The following is a 20,143-nucleotide window of genomic DNA, read 5'->3' as shown; positions in this document are numbered from 1 at the left end:
ATGCCACCAGCCTACGACTACCTCTATCGCTATGAAAAAGCAGAAGAATTTGGTCCAGTCCAGAATCACCCAGATAAGCCCCAAGAGAGGACCTGGGAAATAGATATAACCAATCTTCCAGAAAAAGAATTCAAAATAAAGGTCATAACCATACTGATGGACTTGCAGAGAAATATGCAAGAGCTAAGGGATCAAGTCAGAAGGGAGATTACGGAAATGAAACAATCTCTGGAAGAACGTAAGAGCAGACTGGATGAGGTGCAAGAGACTGTTAATGGAATAGAAAACAGAGAACAGGAATACAGGGAAGGTGAGGCAGAGAGAGATAAAAGGATCTCCAGGAATGAAAGAATATTAAGATAACTGTGTGACCAATACAAATGGAACAATATTACCATTAGAGGGATACCAGAAGAAGAAGAGAGAGAAATAGGGATAGAAAGTGTCTTTGAAGAAATAATTGCTGAAAACTTCCCCAAGCTGGGGAAGGAAATAGTCTCTCAGACCATGGAGCCCACAGATCTCCCAACACAAGGGACCCAAGGAGGACAACACCAAGACATATAAAAATTAAAATGGCATAGATCAAAGACAAGGACAGAGTATTAAAGGTAGCCAGAGAGAGAAAAAAAATCACCCATAAAGAAAAACCCATCAGGCTATCATCAGACTTCTCGACAGAAAACTTACAGGCCAGAAGAGAATGGCATGATATACTTAATGCAATGAAACAGAAGGGGCTTGAACCAAGAATACTGTATCCAGCACAATTATCATTTAAATATGAAGGAGGGATTAAACAATTCCCAAACAAGCAAAAGTTGAGGGAATTTGCCTCCCACAAACCACCTCTACAGGATATTTTAAAGGGATTGCTCTAGATGGAAGCACCCCTAAGGCTAAATAGATGTCAACAGAGAAAATAAAATCACAGCAAAGAAAGCAGACCAACCAAATACTAACTAAAGGAAAAAAATAAAATCAACTATTCACAAAAGCAGTCAAAGGAAACACAAAAGAGTACAGAATAAAACACCTAACATACAAAGAATGGACAAGGAGGAATAAGAAGGGAGAGAAATAAAGAACCATCACACTGTGTTTACAATAGCTTAATAAGCGAGTTAAGTTAGACAGTTAGATAGTAAAGAAGTTACCCTTGAACCTTTGGTAACAACGAATCTAAAGCCTGCAATGGCAATAAGTACATATCTTTCAATAATCACCCTAAATGTAAGTGGATTGAATGCACCAATCAAAAGACACAGAGTATTAGAATGGATAAAAAAGCAAGGCCCATCTATATGCTGCTTACAAGAGACTCACCTCAAACGCAAAAACATACACAGACTAAAAGTGAAGGGATGGAAAAAGATATTTCATGCAAATAGGGAGAAAAAAGGAGGTGTTGCAGTACTTCTATCAGACAAAATAGACATCAAAACAAAGAAAGTAACAAGAGATAAAGGACATTACATAATGATAAAGGGGTAAGTCCAACACGAGGATATAACCATTATAAATATATATGCACCAAATACAGGAGCACCAACATATGTGGAACAAATACTAACAGAATTAAAGGAGGAAATAGAATGCAATGGATTCATTCTAGGAGACTTCAACACACCACTCACTCCAAAGGACAGATCCACCAGACAGAAAATAAGTAAGGACACAGAGGCACTGAACAACACACTAGAACAGATGGACCTAACAGACATCTACAGAACTCTACACCCAAAAGCAGCAGGATACACATTCTTCTCAGGTGCACATGAAACATTTTCCAGAATAGATCACATACTAGGCCACAAAAAGAACCTCAGTAAATTCAGAAAGGTTGAAATTCTACCAACCAACTTCTCAGATCACAAAGGTATAAAGTAGAAATAAATAATTGTACAAAGAAAACAAAAAGGTTCACAAACACATAGAGGCTGAACAACATGCTCCTAAATAATGAATGGATAAATAACCAAATTAAAATAGAGATCAAGCAATATATAGAGACCAATGACAACAACAGCACAAAGCCCCAACTTCTGTGGGACGCAGTTAAGGCAGTTCTAAGAGGAAAGTATATAGCAATCCAGGCCTATTTAAAGAAGGAAGAAAAATCCCAAATTAATAGTCTAAAGTCACAATTACTGAAACTGGAAGAAGAAGAACAAATGAGGCCCAAAATCAGCAGAAGGAGGGACATAATAAAGATCATGAAGAAATAAATAAAATTGAGAAGAATTAAATAATAGAAAAAAATCAGTGAAACCAAGAGCTGGTTCTTTGAGAAAATAAACAAAATAGATAAGCTCCTAGCCAGACTTATTAAGAGAAAAAGGGAATCTATACACATCAACAGAATCAGAAATGAGAGAGGAAAAATCATGACGGACCCTACAGAAATACAAAGAAGTATTAGAGAATACTATGAAAATCTATATGCTAACAAGCTGGATAACCTAGAAGAAATGGACAACTTCCTAGAAAAATACAACCTTCCAATACTGATGAAGGAAGAAACAGAAAATCTAAACAGACCCATTACCAACAAGGAAATTGAAGCAATAATCAAAAGGCTACACAAGAACGAAACACCCGGGCCAGATGGATTCACTGCTGAATTTTATCAGACATATAGAGAAGACATAGTATCCATTCTCCTTAAAGTTTTCCAAAAAATAGAGGATGAGGGAATATTTCCAAACTCATTCTATGAAGCCATTATTAGCATCACTCTAATAGCAAAATCAGTCAAAGACCCCACAAAAAAAAAGAAAATTACAGACCAATATCCCTGATGAACATAGATGCAAAAATACTCAACAAAATATTAGCAAATGAAATTCAAAAACAGATCAAGAGGACCGTACACCATGATCAAGTGGGATACATCTCAGGGATGCAAGGATGGTACAACATTCGAAAATCCATCAACATCATCCACCACATCAACAAAAAGAAGGACAAAAACCACATGATCATCTCCATAGATGCTGAAAAAGCATGTGACAAAATTCAACATCCATTCATGATAAAAACTCTCAACAAAATGGGTATACAGGGCAAGTACCTCAACATAATAAAGGCCATCAGCCTCCTCGTGCATCAGCCTCCAGTAGACTCCTGATAAGATCAGTCCCCCCAAAAGAACCCCCACCAGAGGAAGTTTATTAAGAATTAGAAACAGCAGTTGAACTAGGCCTTTATTATTCAAACCAAAAGTAGAGATTTATAAAGTATTAAAATATTTCCCATGTCCCCAGAGGCACAGGGATGGCAAAAGTCCCCTTCTGACTTTCAGATAAAACCAGAATAAATCACCACTGGGGTGTATGTGGAATGAGCACATCCCGTGCAAGTTAATCAGGCTTCTCAGACACACACACTGAAAAGAGGGGGAAAAGCTGTTCCGGAGAGTGTCTTTATGAGACAACCAGTGGAAGCCTGGAAGGAACTCAGTGTCATGTCACCTCATTATGAACAGCCCTGGTTCTGACCTCAAACCCAAGAGCAAACCCGCACTGGGAAAAAACTTCATGGGCTACTGTGCCCAAGCAAGGCCTGGAAAACCTCATCGTTCACTGTGTAGTCAGGTCAAGAGGCAATATATTCCATACTGCTTATGTCTAGAGGAAGCAGATTATGATGATATTTAGTACAGATATTTAGTTAAGACTTGAGCTCAAGAAACAAATCCTGAAGTTCAGGATTCAGACTGTATAAAATCAGGAAGAAAAGGACAAGTAGAGACATTGCTACCATTTCCCTCACTAGGAGCACACTGACTTGGACCATGATGAAGTTTCTTTCTCTCTTTTTAAATTAAAAAAAAAAATTCCTGATGATCTTTCTTCTACAAAGATCACATTCTGGTTTAATTCTGTGTTTTCACAGTGGGCTTTTGCCTGGAATGTTTCTTACTGTGCTTAAAGCTTTCTTGGATGATTATTAGTTCCAAAAGCAACAGGAAATAGCAAAGATGACCTACTCCCATCTTCCACTGGGTTTTGAAGTCAAATCATAGATAACAGCAATAATGTTTCTCACAGAGAAAGATAAGATGCAAAAAGGCATCTTCAAACTTCTGTTCCTTAAAGTGGACCATTAAAACTAGCAGACGTAGCACATGGGCCTCCAGAAAAAGATGCAGGGTCTATGTCCAAAGCCAGACAACATTTAACTCCACTTCAGTTTAATTCCTGCTGTGTCACCTCATGTGATGGTGCCAAGGAAGGAAAAAAATGCCCCAGGGGCTCTTCCACAGGGATCCTTCTGGAATATCAATCATCAGAAAAACATTAAATTGGAAAATAGAAAAGCTACGTTCAGCCCCAAGTAAAAAAGAAATACCAAATGAAGCTCATGTATTTTAAAGATATATGTTTGAGTGTTTTGAAGAGAAAGCAAGAAGATTTTACACAAGTATCATCAGCATGACAATGCCTTTTGATCGAAAATATTTGCAAGTCAGGTGACAAGTCACTGAGTTAGCAACATGTAATACCTGACCTTTTCTGTATAGCAGAATTTTTATAGGGCCTTGGATTTTTGTTATAATGAATTTGTAGTCTTGATAAAACATATCCATGTAGGATAGCCCTGACTTGGTGAATATAGGCATTAAATTAACGTGTAGAGTCCTTGGCTCAAATCACTGTAAGTTAAGGAACTGAGGTTAATGTTGAGAGGTAGGTTGTGCCAAAACATGGTGCACTTTTATCATCAGTAGTGCAACAAAAAACTGAGAAATGTCTGTGAAAGTTCAGCCTGATCTGCTGTACTCCTCTGGCATAGGTAATCTCAGCCAAGTGCTGGAGGCTGGGGAGGGTGGAGAAGAAAAGGCCCTTCACCCCCACGATGTTACAGATCGAAGTGACAACCCTTTAACTTGAAAACTGTCTTGGGAATAGACTCAACTATCCAGGACAATATTTGCCAATATGCTGTGACCCTTCCAACTTTATGATTCATCTGCCTGTTGCCTTTGGCAAAACCGTAATGGAGTACTCTGTGGAGCAGACACAAGAATAGATGCTAGGCTCAGAAGCCCGAGGGAGAAACATATAACCAAACTGGACATTTGAGTTTGGCTCCTATTGTTCATTAAAAGTGGCTACATAAGCTTTCAGAGAAAGGCAGGGGCACTTACCCTGTTTTAATTTTATTCTTCTTAGGCAAGCAACACATCCCAGCCAGGGTGTTCATGATTTAATGATGAGTCCTTGGAGGGCTCCAGGAAGGCTAGAAAGGGTGGTGTTTAGGGCTGAAGACCAGCCCCTCTGAAATCACCATAGCCTGTAGGCAACCACATACTTCACCCCTCTGCTCTTGCCCAAGATCCACTTGAGCTTCTAGATGCAAAACCAAAAAGGAATAATAATATTTGCTTGCCCACCTTGTCGAATGATGATGCCTGGCTCTCCACCAAGCAGACTGGCCCTCCCAATGGAAGGCTCACTGATGTCAGTCCAGTAAACCATCTTGTCCACACAGTCAAAGGCCAGTCCAATGATGACTTTATCCTGGAAGTGCAAAGCAGTGGTGTGAGAGGTCCACTCCCTCCCTCGCATCTGGTGGTGGGAATCTTTCACATGATTACAGGCATTTGGGTATGTTTTTTATAAAGGTCTTCAAGTTTTGTGCACTTTTAAATGTTTATTATTCAATTGCACACATTCTTTACATATTTCCAAAAAAGAGCTTTGTTATATACACATACATATGTGTATGTATAAAATATATATATAAATATATATAAACTATATATAAAAATAAACACACATATATATAAAATATATAAATATATATATGTATATATATTTCCTGTCAGTATGTAGCTTCCTTTTTCATTTGCTCATGGCGTCTTTGAGGAACAAAGATTTTAAATTTTTATTAATTCCAATTCGTTATTTTTTTCTTATGGCTAATGGTTTTCATTTCCTTCTTTTTCTCTTATCTGCTAATGCTAAGAAATATTTGCCTACCTGAAGATCATAGGAAAAAGAAATACAAGCAAGTATTAGAAAGAAAGAGGTAAAACCATGCTATTCTAACATGATTGTATATGTAGAACATCCTGGGGAATCTTTAAAACTATTATAATAATTGAATTTAGCAAGGTTATAGGATACAAAGCAATATAAAATTTTATTTCAATATACTAGCAAAAAATAAAATTTTTAAATAATCATGTTTATAGTAACATCAAAAACAAGGTATTTAAGAAATTTATTTTTAAATGTGCAAGAATGCTATACTGAATACTATAAAACATTGCAGAGTGAAATTAAAGAAGACTCAAACAAATGAAGAGATAAATTAGTGGGTTGTAAGCATTAATATTTCTAAGATATTAATTCTCCCTAAATGGTGTTAAAGATTTAATGCCATCTTTATCAAAATCCCACCAGGCTTCCTTTTTTTTTTGGCAACTTACAAGCTTACTCTAAGATGTATATGGAAATAAAAGGGAGGCTGTGGGGACCTTTGAGAAACACAATGATCTTTCACTGGGAAAATCAGGGTTATCAGAAGATACTTCCTACTCGAGAGGTCAGTTCAAAAAGGACACAGAAATACTTTACCTTACACCATAAAAAAATAATTAACTCAAAATATATCAAAGACCTAAATGTAAGAGCTATAACTATAAAACTTCTAAAAGAAAACAGGGGGAAGCCTTATAACACTGAACTTGGCAATGATTTCTTGATATGACATCAAAAGCAAGAATAGATAAACTGGACTTTATTAAAACTAAGAACTTTTGTGCATAAAGAGGCACAGTCAAAAGGGTGAAAAGGCAACCTATGGAAGGGGAGAAAATATTTGTAAATCATATGTCTGATAAGGGGTTAATATCTAGAATATATAAAGAACTCCTATAACTCAGTAACAGCAAAAACAAAAACAACCTAATTATAAAAGGAGCAAAGGTTATCAATTATGCATAAATATCTTTCCAGAGAAGATGCATGAATGGTAACTAAGCAAATGATAAGATGCTAACATCACTAATCATTAGGGAAATGCAAATCAAAACCACAAGCAGCTACCACTTTACACCTATTAGGATGACTATTATTTAAAAACAGAAAATAGTGTTAGCAGGTAGTACAGAAATTGGAACCTTTGTGCTCTGCTGGTGGGAATGTGAAATGATTCAGCTTCCAAGGAAAACAGCATGGCAGTTTCTCAAAAAATTAAAAATATAATTACCATGTGATTCAGAAGAACTGAAAACAAGGACTTGAGCAGATACTTGTTCACAGCATTATTCACAATAGCCACAATAGCCAAATAGACATTTGGAAGAACACAAGTGTCTACTGATGGATAATAGATAAGCAAAGTGTGGTACATCCATACAATGGAATAGTATTCAGCTTTAAAAAGGAAGACAATCCTGTCACATGCTACAACATGGATGCAACTTGAGGACATTATGCCAAGTGAAACAAGCTAGTCACAAAGGGACAAATACTGTATGGTCCCACTTATAGAGAAAGAAAGAATGGTGGTTGTCAGGGGTTGTGGGGAAGAAGGAGTTAGTTTTTAATGGACACAGAGTTTCAGCTTAGGAAGATGAACAAGTTCTGGAGATGGATGGTGGTGATGGTTGCACAACATAGTAAATGTATTTAATGCCACTGAACTGCACACTTACAAATTGTTAAAAAGGTATAAATAAATAGATAGACAAGGTCAATATTTATCCTGTGATTTCAGCCCCTCCCTCCACCTACCCCACCTCAATCTACTTTTCATCACCTCACTTGACTTCACACATCCACTTGGTCTTGCGAAAAAATGGACGTCACAGGGAAGCCCTTCCTACCTCCTGAGAGTGAGTGTAGAGGACACAAAGGAATAGTGATGAGTCCCCCTTGAGCAGTTTCTGCTTCAGTGAGTCAAAAGGGGGACACAGAGATCACTTATGCAGTCTATGCATTCATTCATCAGATATGTTTTGATGCACTGTTTTGGGTCTAGGAATATCACTGTGAAACAGATACCTCCATGACACAGATGAATGTTTCTGGTCTTGCAGTTCTTATATTCTTGGTGGGAAGATACACATTGGATAAAGAGCTCATACATTGACACATAATGCATCAGGTAATGAAAAGCAAACAGTATAAGGAATGGAGGGTGCAGTCTGCTTGGGGCAACCAGAAGGCCTCTCTGAGAAGTGATGTGCCAGCAGAATTTGAATGTGGTGAGGTTGTGAACCTCAAAAGTGTTTGGGAGTGAGAGAACTATGGGCAGGGGGTCAGCAAATGCAAAGGTCCTGAGGTGGAATGTGTGTGATGTGTTGAGGACCAGCCAGATGACCAAAGGGCTGAAGCTGGTGAGTGCAGGGATGGTGGTAGGGAGTGGGGTGAGAGAGGTAGCCAGAAGCTGTGGAAAGAAGTGGATTTTGTTCTGAGTGAAGGGGGAACCCATTGGAGGCTTTTGTGCTGAGGAAGAACATAAATCCAATTGTGGCAGCTTTGCAGGAGGCTTTTGAAAAGCATTTTTACTTTGCAGATTTTTTTCTGTTCATGTTTCCTCTCTGGTCAAAAGGAAGGAGCAGGTGGGCAATGTGCAGTGTCAGGGTCTGTGATGTAGGAACCAGTGTGGGAAGGGAAAGAAGGCAAGCAGGAAAGACTGGAGTAGAGGAAGGAAGAGGAGAAGACAAACTGGAAGAAGGCAGCTTTCAAGCAGGCTCTGCCCCCAGGACTGAAAAGTGGTAAGAGTTTCTGCTGGACTCTCATCTACAAGAGTGGATGACCTCACTCTTCCCTCCTCACAGAACCTGATGTCTCTCCACAGCCCCACTGCTCTGGTGACCCTGTCCAAAGCCCACCTCTGGAGACCCCCAGGTCTCTGTTTTTTTGGCAGAAGCTCAGGATCACATAAAACAGAACAGCTTTTCAGAAGTACAGAAGTATGCAACCTCTAACAAAGATTCTCCAGCCTTACAAAAATACATATTTGAAGCTTTGAAAAGCTCTAAGCTAAAGCAGGTACTTCCTCTGGGTGGATGTGAGGATTCTGAGATGAATGGCTGCCAAAGGATGAGTTACTTTACTACTTCAGCAGGAATGGCAAGATCCAACCCAGATGACACCAAATCACGTGATGCCCCTGCGGGAGGGGTCGGACACACGGTGGTCCCTAAAGGCCCTCCTGATTCCACACCCATGCCCTTGAGCTGCAGGGACAGCCATCCTGAGGTGGACACCTGGGGTTGCACAGAATGAAGAGGCCCCTGGGTCCAAGTATCAAGCTCCGGTCCCAGTCCGGACACGTCCTGCTTGCTTCTCTAGGTCATGGGAGCAGAAGTCGCCACCAGGTACAGTAAGCCCACACTCACCGGAGCATGAAGCAAGGCCTTGGCTTCCATCTTCTTCATGGTGCGCCCCTCCAGGGGGAGGCGCTCTATCTTCCCAGTCTGGGCAAAGAGTAAGTGGGTCCCAGATGGCAGGGGGATCACAGCAGTAGGAACTGAGGGTCCGTAGTGAGTTGGAGGAGCCACTGTACTCAGACCTAGGTGGCAGGAGGTGGCAGTGAGCAAAGCCTGTGTGCAGCTGGGAGTGCACAAATGCACACACATCATGTGTACATAGGTGCACACACATGCACACATGCACCATCACCTTCACAGCACCACAGGTGCACAACCACACAATGCCTGTTTTACAGCTGGAAGCACCAGGAGCAGAAAGTCCTCAGTGAATTAAAGGACATTTCTGGAGATGATGATGCAGGGCAAGAGTTTAATGTTAAAGGTCAAATGGAAAAAAATGGCTTAACCTTCCCCTTAATAGAAGTAGAAATAACCTAACTATAATGTCCTGCCTTGGACATAGGCTACAGCACTGAACAAAAACAATGGCAACAGTAGGGCCCTGAATCCCCAACCCAGAGAACCTGCAGCCCAGTGGGAAGCCTTTTAATGCCAGGGGAGACTGAAGTTAAGTTGCCCTGCACTCCCTGCCCCTCGGGTGTGGGGAGTCTCACATGCCAGCCGGCAGGACATACCCTTCCAGGCTTTCAAGAACAGAATGATGGTCAGGGCTAATTCTCCCTCAGCTTCAGCCCTGCCTTCTAACTGCTGGCCCGGAGCTCCTGGGCTCACCTGACAAAAGAATGTCCCAGGAGGGGGCAGGAGCAGGAGCAAGGGATGAGCATCAGGAAACCTGGTCTTGAGCCTGGCGCTGCCACTCACCTGCCGTGTGGTGGAGTCATGGACCTGCCTGCTCCCAGCAGTGAGAGCACTGGACCAGATCACCAAGGTCACGCTCTTGTCCTTGCCCCTGATACCCAATCAGTGACATAAACCAATCTGGATGACCTCTTTAATAAATCTGGAATCCATCCCACTTCCCCAACAACCTGCCAGCACCTTGGGTCAGACCCTTTCCATCTCCCACCTGGATTAATTTTAGGTACCGCAACACCCCCCTCAGCCTGCTAGGGCCTCCTAGCCCTCCATCCCCGCCATCACCATCCAGCCACTGACATTTCTAAAATTGAAACCTGGTCGCATCAGTGCCTGCTCAAAACCCTGCCTGGGCTCCCCGCTGCCCTTGTGATCCATGCCTGTGTCTCTGCAGCATCTGAAGCCCTCACCCCAGGCAGTGCTCCCACAGGCCCCGGGGCCCCCTGCAGTTTGGTTCCTAGTCCCACTGGCCACAGCTTCAGCCTCTTCAACTCTGTAAGCTGGCAACTCCGTCCCTGTGCTCCTCAGAGAATCTGCCCATGCGGTTCTGGGGGCTGTGCTGTGACTTCCCTGTGTACCCCCAGCATGATTCTGTTAATGTTGGCTGGATGAATTTTACTGAAGCTTGTGAGAGATCATTTCTTACCCACTTAGGGGCCTCTTAGAAGCTTCGGGAAAATGTCTGGCACAGGATGTACGATTTTTAGCAAAGCTGAGCATGGAGATTTAGGGACCAATCACATTAGGTTTTGGTAATTTGTGACAATTACTGTTCTCTACATTTGTAACAGGAGCAGGATTTTAGAGCTGGATCCAGCCTAGTGATTACTTTACTCATCCCTTATGCTGAGGCTGAGGAAGCAGAGACTGTGAGGCAGGTAGCTGTGGTGTCCCACGGCTGGACTGGGCCTTCCACAAGACCCTCAGCTCCCAGCATGGAGTCTTCCCACTACCCCAGGCTGTTATAGAACCAGTTTTCAGAAACCTTTATGGTTGTTTGTTCTTGGATTCTAAAGTAGACCTACTGCCTAAAGGCCCTGGTACACAACCACGAAGGAGGCAAGTGTGCAAGGAGAATGCTCCCCCAATCTGAGTCAACAAGGCCTCATGGAAGGGCTTGGTGGATCTCCAGCATCCCTGCAACATCCCAGTGCACAGATGTTGAGAGGCCAGGCCACCACAGCAGGGGACCCAGGGCACACACACACTCTCTGCTACCAACTGCAGTTTTTTGTGTGTAGGTTCACTGGTCATTGGCACAGTAAAGGAAAAGGAGATGGTGAGTGAGAAGCCAGATGTGGAGGAGTGGCATGAATGCCCAGGTAGACAGAGGGGGTGCAGAGAGGGACTGGGTCCCAGCCAGGACAGAAGCTCAGGATGCTGGGAGGTGGAAAGGCATGTCTCAGACACCTGGAATTTGGCTGTGAGGCCCTTCCCAGGCACGAGGCTTGGTGGGCGGGACTTACAGGGGGGCTGCATCCCGGTCCTGGTCCTGGTGCCCTCCACCTCGCGGCCATCGCGATCCACACACCAGCAGTAGCCTGTGCTGCTGTGGCACTGGGTGGGCGCGTACTGCCCATGCTCATCACACTTGGGGACAAACAGGCCAAGCAGCCGTGGACGCTGTGGGTCCGTCGCCCCAAGGATGTGTTCACGCTCTTGCTGGCACCGGGTTTTCTCCACCTCTGCAGAGAGAAGTCAGAGGAGAGACCATCAGTGGTATGGTCTGTCCCCAGCCATGGGTCCCCCTGCACCTAGCTCAGGACCACCAGAGCTGTCTGCTCATCACTGGGTTTTGTTTTACTGAGTTTTATGAATGTAAAACAGTATTATTATTTAATGGATTTAGTGGGCAAGAAGATTACATTTACATTTTTTCTTTCCTAAGCAACTTTTTTTCATTTTCAAAAACTGAGGCAAAATTGACCTGACATAAACATGGCCATTTTAAAGGGAACAATCCAGAGGCAGTTACAGTCACAGTGCTGTAAGACTGCCTCTCCTATCCAGTTCCAACATATTTCCCCTCCTAGGAAAGCCATACCTAGCAGGCAGCTGCTCCACCTCCGCCCAGCTGCTGGCACCCACCAATCTGCCTTCTGTCTCTGTGGCTTTACCTATTCCAGACATTTCCTGTAAATGCAATCATGTAACATGTACTCTTTTGTGCCTGGCTGCTTTCACTCAGCAGAATGTTTTCAAGGCTCAGGCAAGTTGTAGCAGGTGTATTTCATTGTTTTATGGCTGAATAATAGTCTATTATCAGCTACACCCCATTTTGTTTGTCCATTCATCACTTGATGGACATCACTGGTTTATTTTTAGAAATTTTAAGTTTTTCTTAACTTTGTCCTTTTTATCATCTCAAGCTTCTTAATTATCCACATTGAGTCAAGGTCAAAGATTTGGGAGATCTTTTACACACATTTTCCAACATCTCTGTGTTTCCCTTGAATGATGTGCTTGTGTTTGACAGGAAACATGGCCACTTAACAGTGCAACTCAGATCCCAGGGCAGGGAAATACTCCTCTATCTGTGGGGGATTGCTGGTAAGAAGCTATGTACTGGAATAAACAACACCCAAATGTGCAGAGTTGTAGCTGGTCCCACACTAGCTAGAGTTCAGCCAGTGCTAGTACCAGGCCACCTCGTCATGCCCTCTGCAGTTATGTACCACCAGAGGCATTTCCAGACACCAGCAGAGTGCAGAGTGCTGTGCTTCAGATAAACTGAACCAGGTCGGCTACCTCGCTCTTCTGGACCTTGCCATGGGCTGTTCATTATGTGGCCCTCTTCCCCCTTTCCTCTCCAGTTAATCCCTCAAAAATCAGCTTAGGCATATACTTCCTCTGGAAGCCTCCCCAAGCCCTCCAAGGCTGGACCCTGTGTGTCCCCAAGAGCAACCAGGGCACGTTGCCCTTTCATACCAATGTAAGACTTTGCCCCTTGTCTGTGTCCCTGGCCAGGTTACAGGCTCTGTGAGAGCAGCAGGTACTGTATCTCCTTAACCTTGATTCAGGAAGCACTTCCCGGGGGGGAAGCACATGGGAATAGCCCACAGGGCCTGTGCTCAAGGAGCTCCCAGTCCAGAGGGAAGGGAACAAGTAAACACACAGATACAAGCAAGTGTGGCTTGACAGGGAATCTGGATGTAACAGATACACAGAGAAGATCCTCTCCATGGGACCCAGAGGACAAAGAAATGCCTAAGTGCTGTTTTGGTCTTCATTGGAAGATTGCAGTTATACAGATCTAGGGCAGGGTCCCCCACTTCCTGTTAGGGGGCAGAGGGTAAATGTTTCGGTTTTGTGGGGCCATGTGGTCTCTGCTACAACTACTCAAGTCTGGGGATGAGGTATGAAAGCAATCATATTTAATTCATAAATGAGTGAGTGTTTCAGTAAAACTTTATTTACAAAAACACGGTGGGCCAGATTTGGCCTGTGAGGACAGTAGTTGCCAACCCCTGCTGCTCTAGGGTATTACTAGTTATGTTAGAGGTGAATTTTATATAAATATGCTACTTCATATGCTAATATGTATTAATGAATATATTAAAGTGCTAAGTAATAATAACATATAATATATAACAAGATATGTTTCATGGACTTTTTGTGTCTGAAAAATGTTTTGATTCTCAGTCCCATCACTTCTGGCGTTACCTCGGGCATGTCCACAAGCTGATTGAACTTACTCCTTAACCCCTCTCAGCAGGACAGCAATGGCAGTAGTAACTAATCTCACAGTATCATTTCAAAGAGTAGGTTGAATATGACCAAAAATGCACAGATAGAATGTTAAGTTCTTGCCTCAGATGTTCATTTGTGACTGTGTCTACCCTAGGCTTTCACAGTGACATTCAGTGTGTGTGTTGCCAATAAATATTTAAAGTACTTTTTTCTGTGTTGCCAGTTCATTCTCTTGTTAGCCTGGTTAAGTGGCTGCTTCCTTGATTAGAAGCAGAAGCATGCCAGAAAAGAGTTTGCTGAACCTGGCAAGGGAAAACTGGGTATGCTATTTTGTCCCAGAGGCTCATATTAAAAAAACCAAAACATATTTGATGTAGGAAGAACCAAACATACTAGTCAGCCATCTGCTTGAGAATAAATATGTTGGGTTTTGCTCATGTTTGGACATGGAACTTACTTGCCCACTATTGTACATTTGTTTTAGAGCTCCATATAAGCTGTCTCATTTAATTCTGCATCTAGCAACGATGCTTTTTGCACCAAATGAAGCTCAGATAAGTGAAGGGGCTACCCCAGGCCACAGCACTGGTTAAGTGGCTCAGCTTGAGCTAGAACCTGGGTTTTGGGTTCCTAGCCCAGCTCCTGCCCCTATGCACCCAGTGTCCAGGAAAGCAGGACAGCTCATGTGCACTGAACATGTTATGTCAATGGTGACATACACCTGTTAACTAAAGACAGTCTTTGAAATCATCTGTGGCCCACAGACTCATTTTCCTCCTATCAGTATCTCCCCAACTAGAATAGAGAGGTGGTGTTCTGTGTACTGTCAGCCAAACCCAACTTTTCAGGTAATAGGGGTTGCTCCTTTTTATGTGGCTGACAGAGGTTTGTGTTGACATGATGCTTGGCCCACATATAAAATTTCAAGAGAATTTTACAAGGGAATTTTTAAGTACTATATCTTGAACTTATGAAAAAGAGGGAAAAACCTTAATTGTGACTCAGTAAACAGAATTTCAAGTCTGTTTTTGGAAAGCTGCGTTATCACTGGATTTCCTGGGATGGCTTCTCAGCCTGGCCAGCAGGCAGGGGGAGCCGCCTGGAAGGGCCCCAGTTCCCAAGGGGTATTTTCCACTGTGGGTGGATGGGGAGGGGTTATAGACACGTTTCCTGGCCTTGTGTCATGCTGATAAAATGATAACTTAGGCAAGATTTTGTTTATTCATCTGGTTTGATTGCTTTGGGGAGGAAGCATTCAAGACCTGATAGTTATCCAGAGAGCAGCAGGAAGTCTGGGGTGACTTTTCTCAACAGTGGGGACAAAGGGAATGAGAGGAAAATGAAATGGAGGGAAAAGTAAGAAAAAAGCACATTTTGAATCTCTTGATTTGCTTTCCATTCCCTTGCCTGATTAAATTTCTTTCTCTGTGTTAATTCAAATAAATAATCATTGTAGCCTCTGATATACTCAAAGGGGAGAAGGAACTTATTTGGGGAGGCGTCATTCATTCAGCCTCTTCCTACACAGTCTGCCCCACCCCAGGTAAGGGCCGGCTGCTCCCAAGGGTTCTTCCCTGCACATGTCTCAGGATGAGCTAACACGGGTGTGGGGAACAATCCCTGGTCGCTGCTGGATTTGAGACCTTCTGGCTCCTAGCCTCATCTCATTAACTGCCAAATGGACACTTGTTACTTCAAGACTGCCAACTTTCCAAGAGTGGGAATTTACAAGTAAAAGAAACAGTGTCAATCTGATACGGTCTTTATCCTCATGTTCCCAGAGGTTTACTAAGAACACCACCACCACCTCCAACGATGAAGATGGTGATAATGGCCTTTATACATTTGATGAGCTCTGTCCAAGTCCCTTCCCGAGTTTTATAGTCCTTACAGGACTTGAGAGGAAGAGGAATGCCCAGAGAGGGGTAGCAGTTAGAAAAGGGGAGGGGAATAGCAGAAGGTCATAAAACAGCAGGAAGAGAAAAGGCACACACAGTCCGTGTGTGGCTCATCGTGTGGCACTGCACCTTCGGGTTTCGCACATTCCTGCCTCCATCCTCTCCTAACAGCCTGCTACTGTAGCCTTTTAAAATCACTGTATGTGTTATATTCTGCAGACCAGGAACCCCACTGGCCCTTGAATCACGTATGTATTTGTGTTATAAGCATTTATGGAACCATGCCAGGTGTCCTGCAAGCCCATCCCAGGTTCTCCTTCTGTAGAATAACTGTATGGACAAGAAAGGGATGGAAGACAGAATTATAGATAGAAAAATGAGCAGCACTAAGTCCGTAGTCTACACATGCTCACATATGGTCAAACTATGAAGAAATGCAGGAAGTAGTTATTGTGAAAGTCAAGTTGGTGGTGGTAGTTTGAGGCTGCTGCTAAAGTATACCCTGACCTGGGGGCCTCCCCTTGGACTGACTCCTTGAGCTATACATGTGTTCTATATGACTTTCCATATCTATGTCCTTTTTTATAATAAAAAGGTAGAGAAAAAATAGAGAGAATTGGAAAAGAGGAAATAGAAGCAGCAGCTCCAGAGAACCCTTACGTGGAATTAAACTGTAAAGGGGAGGCAGGGATGGGAGGCAGTGAGAAAGGTGTATAGGGTCAAGGGGAGTCTTCATTTTTTGTCTGTCTTTTAGATGAGGAATGTCACATCCTCTCTGCAGGCTGGTTGGAATTATCCAGTAGAGATGGAAAGGATGACCATCCAGCAACGGGGAGCCAACCACAGTAATGTCAGTTTCATCTCAACAATCTGGCATATTAAATTGATGTTGATTGGAAATTTTTTATTTATCATTTCATTTGCATTTAAATTGTAAGTGTATTTTGATTTTATAGTTATAGTTAATACTTAGATTTATCTGTAATAAAAATAATCTGAGCCAACACTGGAGACCTTAAGAACATTTCTCTTTATAAAAGGGTCTTAATCAATTTTGAAAAAAAATTGCTATAGAAAGTTATTTTACATAAAGAGTCAAGGAACCTTTTTGTAAACCAAGAAATTATTCATGCCTCAGATCCTTTATTTATAAGACAAAGCAGATGAATTACAGAAATTTCTGGAGCCCCTTCTAGCTCTAACTGGGAAATTCAGGTTTTCTAACATCGGATTTGTTTGGAACAAAATGCAAACTGTAATATGAACAAAAGACACAGAATAGGAAGTGTATATCATATTGTTCCTCAGTTTTCTTTCCTTTAAGTCATATTATCCTAAATGCTTTCATCTTTCCTTGCAGCCCGACTTTCTGGCCTTTTTGATTACCCTTCTCTCTAGAGATGTGTGGTGTGGGTCTGGATGCAGTGTGCTGGTTGGCAAGACTGTGGTCACATGTACAAAGCAGTTGCCACACCTATGTAGGTTGGGTATTTGCCCTGAAGCACCAGGCCCTACATCTCTAGCCCAGGACTTCTAAGCAGCTCTTCTACTTTCCAAAAAACCTAGTCAATTACATTCCCCCTCCCCTACATCGTACAGGTACACTGCTGTGATTTCTAGCCTCCAAGACAGCCCCCATCTCCTACCTCCTGGTGTCCCCACACGTATGCAGGTCCCCTCACACTGTAAGAAGGGGGGCCTCTGATTAACAGCATCAGCAGAAATAACCACACTGTCACTTCCAAGATTAGGTCACAAATGACTGTGGCTTCTGTCTTGGGTGCTCTTTCCTAGAGACACCACTGGCTCTGGAGGGATCCATGCCAGGCCTTGAAGTCACTTAAGCAGCCCTGTGGAGACACCCAGGCTGTAGGGAACTAAGGTCCTCAGTCCAACAGGCCATGAGGCCTGCCAGCAGCCACATGGATCCTTCAGTCCCCAGTGAACCTCAGAGGAGACCCATCTAATGCCTTAACAACCTCATGGACCCTAAACTAAGATCCCCAGCTAAGCTGCTCCTGGATTCCTGACCTACAGAAACTGTGGGATAATAAATGTTTATTGCTGTAAGATGCTAACTTTGGGGATAATTTCTTACCCCAATAGATAATTATTATGGTGGCTTTCAAACTTTCAGACCATGACCCACAGAAACACATTTTGCTCAACAACTAAATACATACACGCACCCGTACACACAATCACCCACACACATACACAAGCATGTACATAAGTATCATTCATGAAATAATACTTACTCCTACTGCATACACTCTACACATTCTAGTATTTTCTTGACCAATTTTTCTATTTCATTCCACTCCATTTAAATGAAAATGGTAATAGTGATCCACTTAATTTATTTCATAATCCATACATGGCTTGTGGGGACAGTGCTGGGGGACAAGAGGAGCCAACCAATTTCTTCTGTTTTGCCTGTCACCAGTTGGCTGATGGTATTGTCATCAGTACCCATGATGTTAACAGACTCACCCTCAAAGCCAGTTTAGTTGTATTTTTTAAACTCATGCCTTCTGTGTATGCTAGGTACCAAATAAGTGCTGACTGTCTGATCCTTGCACTTAATCACGTTTAGCAACAGGAATCAGATGACACTACACATATTTTCCTTTCTGTTAATATTTCATAAAATACTTTAGTCATACAAAATTTAGAAAAATATGTCCCTTCCTCCCACCATTGAGGCAAACTTGATCCTCCAGTTGTTGTTTCTCATCCCATGTGTGCATTTTATAGCTTTCTTATATGTGGGTATACAATTGTAGGTTTATTTTCATACAAGGTTAGGTTTATATAAATGGGACCATACTACATACATCCTTGAAACTTTTTTTGCTGTGAGATGTGTTCATGAGCTCTAGCTCACTCATCTTAATGGCTATATATTATTTTATTATAGGAGTTATACCAGAACTCATTTGTCCATTCCTCCTGGTAAGAGTCATTTAGATTTTTTGTTACAAATGATACTCAACGAACATTCGTAAATATTCCAAGTGCACATCCTCTTTCAAGTGTATAACTAGATGTTGAATTTCTTAAGGGATGAGGACTCAATACATAAACAACCCTAGCAAATAGCCCTCATTGGCTTTATCCTTGTCCCATCTCCTAGCCTATAGGCCTGAATTTTTTTGTTCCTTTAACAGAACATTAAAGAGGATGCAAGACATCAGGTTAAAAACAACAAAAAAATGAAACATCTGCTTCTTTTTGAACTGGAGATGTGAAGCAAGCCTAAGGAAATAATGAATGTTAGTAATTTTTAATAGCTTCTGGAATGTCCTAACTCAAATTATTATGACCTCTTCTCTTTGTAACTTGCCTATCGGAATCTTTGGGCAACAGTGCAGTGTTTACTGTAATTTCAAGAACAAAAGGTTGGCACTGCCTAGGTTCATCCAGGCTAGGGGTTTGGCAAACTTTTTCTGTCAAAGGTCAGGTAGTAAATATTTTAGGCTTTGCAGGCCTTATAGACTCTGCCACAACTACTAACTCTGCCTTTGTAAAATGAAAGCATCCATAGACTATACATAAACTAATGAGTGTGGCTGTGTTCCAATAAAACTTCATTTACAAAAAACAGGAGGTGGGTCAGATTTGACCTGTGAGTCATAGTTTGCTGACCCTTGCTATAAGCAGAAGAAAACAACTTAGACCAGACACATATAGTATTATATATAAAATTTAAACTTTAACCTGGTATTTTTCTTCTTTCAGATGGGCAACTATCCTAAACATTATATTCGGTCCTGCTGAGAATGTGGTTCAATAAATACATTTCTATACTGCTGGTAGGAGTGGAATCTAGTATATTCATTTATTTCTTCAACAATTATAAACATCTGGGAGCCCCACTATGGGCCACATACTCCCCTGGATAGTGGAGACGTGAAAATAAAATGCATATTCACGCTGTCCTCAAGGCACTCACAGGGTACTGATGGGAACAGACACTGAAATAGCTAATAATTGCTTAAAAAAGTGGTGAAATTCCACTTACCTCTTACTGAAACGTAATGGCATAAGTCTAGCTGGCCAACAATAGCAGCAGTAATCAAAAATAAATAATGACATCATTGGCTAAGTCTAGGCTCATAAGTGCCTGATGGTATCATGTGGTCTGGAGAACTGAATCCAGGTTGGAGTCCATCTGGCAGACAGACCTGGGTTTGAGTCTCAGTCCTAGCACCTACTACCTGTGAGCTTTCAATTGCCTTTATCTTTTCAAGTTTCAGCATCCTCTGTGGAAATGGAGATGGTAATAGTACTTACTTTAAAAAGATGAGTCTGAACATTACATGAAATAGCACAGGTAAAGCAC

At 42.1% G+C, this 20,143-nt stretch overlaps 1 protein-coding gene across 1 annotated transcript in view; it reads right to left on the bottom strand.

Annotated features, from left to right (window-relative positions):
* NID1 (nidogen 1) overlaps positions 1–20,143 on the bottom strand; it is a 93,710-nt gene that overhangs the window by 15,267 nt on the left and 58,300 nt on the right. Inside the window, exons 13-15 of the mRNA XM_017670171.3 lie at positions 11,677–11,895; positions 9,362–9,534; positions 5,399–5,525 (exon numbers count right to left, since the gene is read on the bottom strand). Of these exons, the coding sequence (XP_017525660.3) occupies positions 5,399–5,525; positions 9,362–9,534; positions 11,677–11,895 (519 nt within the window). The remainder of the gene's footprint in view (positions 1–5,398; positions 5,526–9,361; positions 9,535–11,676; positions 11,896–20,143) is intronic.

Source organism: Manis javanica, chromosome 7, assembly GCF_040802235.1.
Source record: "Manis javanica isolate MJ-LG chromosome 7, MJ_LKY, whole genome shotgun sequence".
NCBI classification, from domain to species: Eukaryota; Metazoa; Chordata; class Mammalia; order Pholidota; family Manidae; genus Manis; species Manis javanica.
Note: the sequence above shows the minus strand (reverse complement) of the source record. Positions and strands in the feature narration are given on the sequence as shown.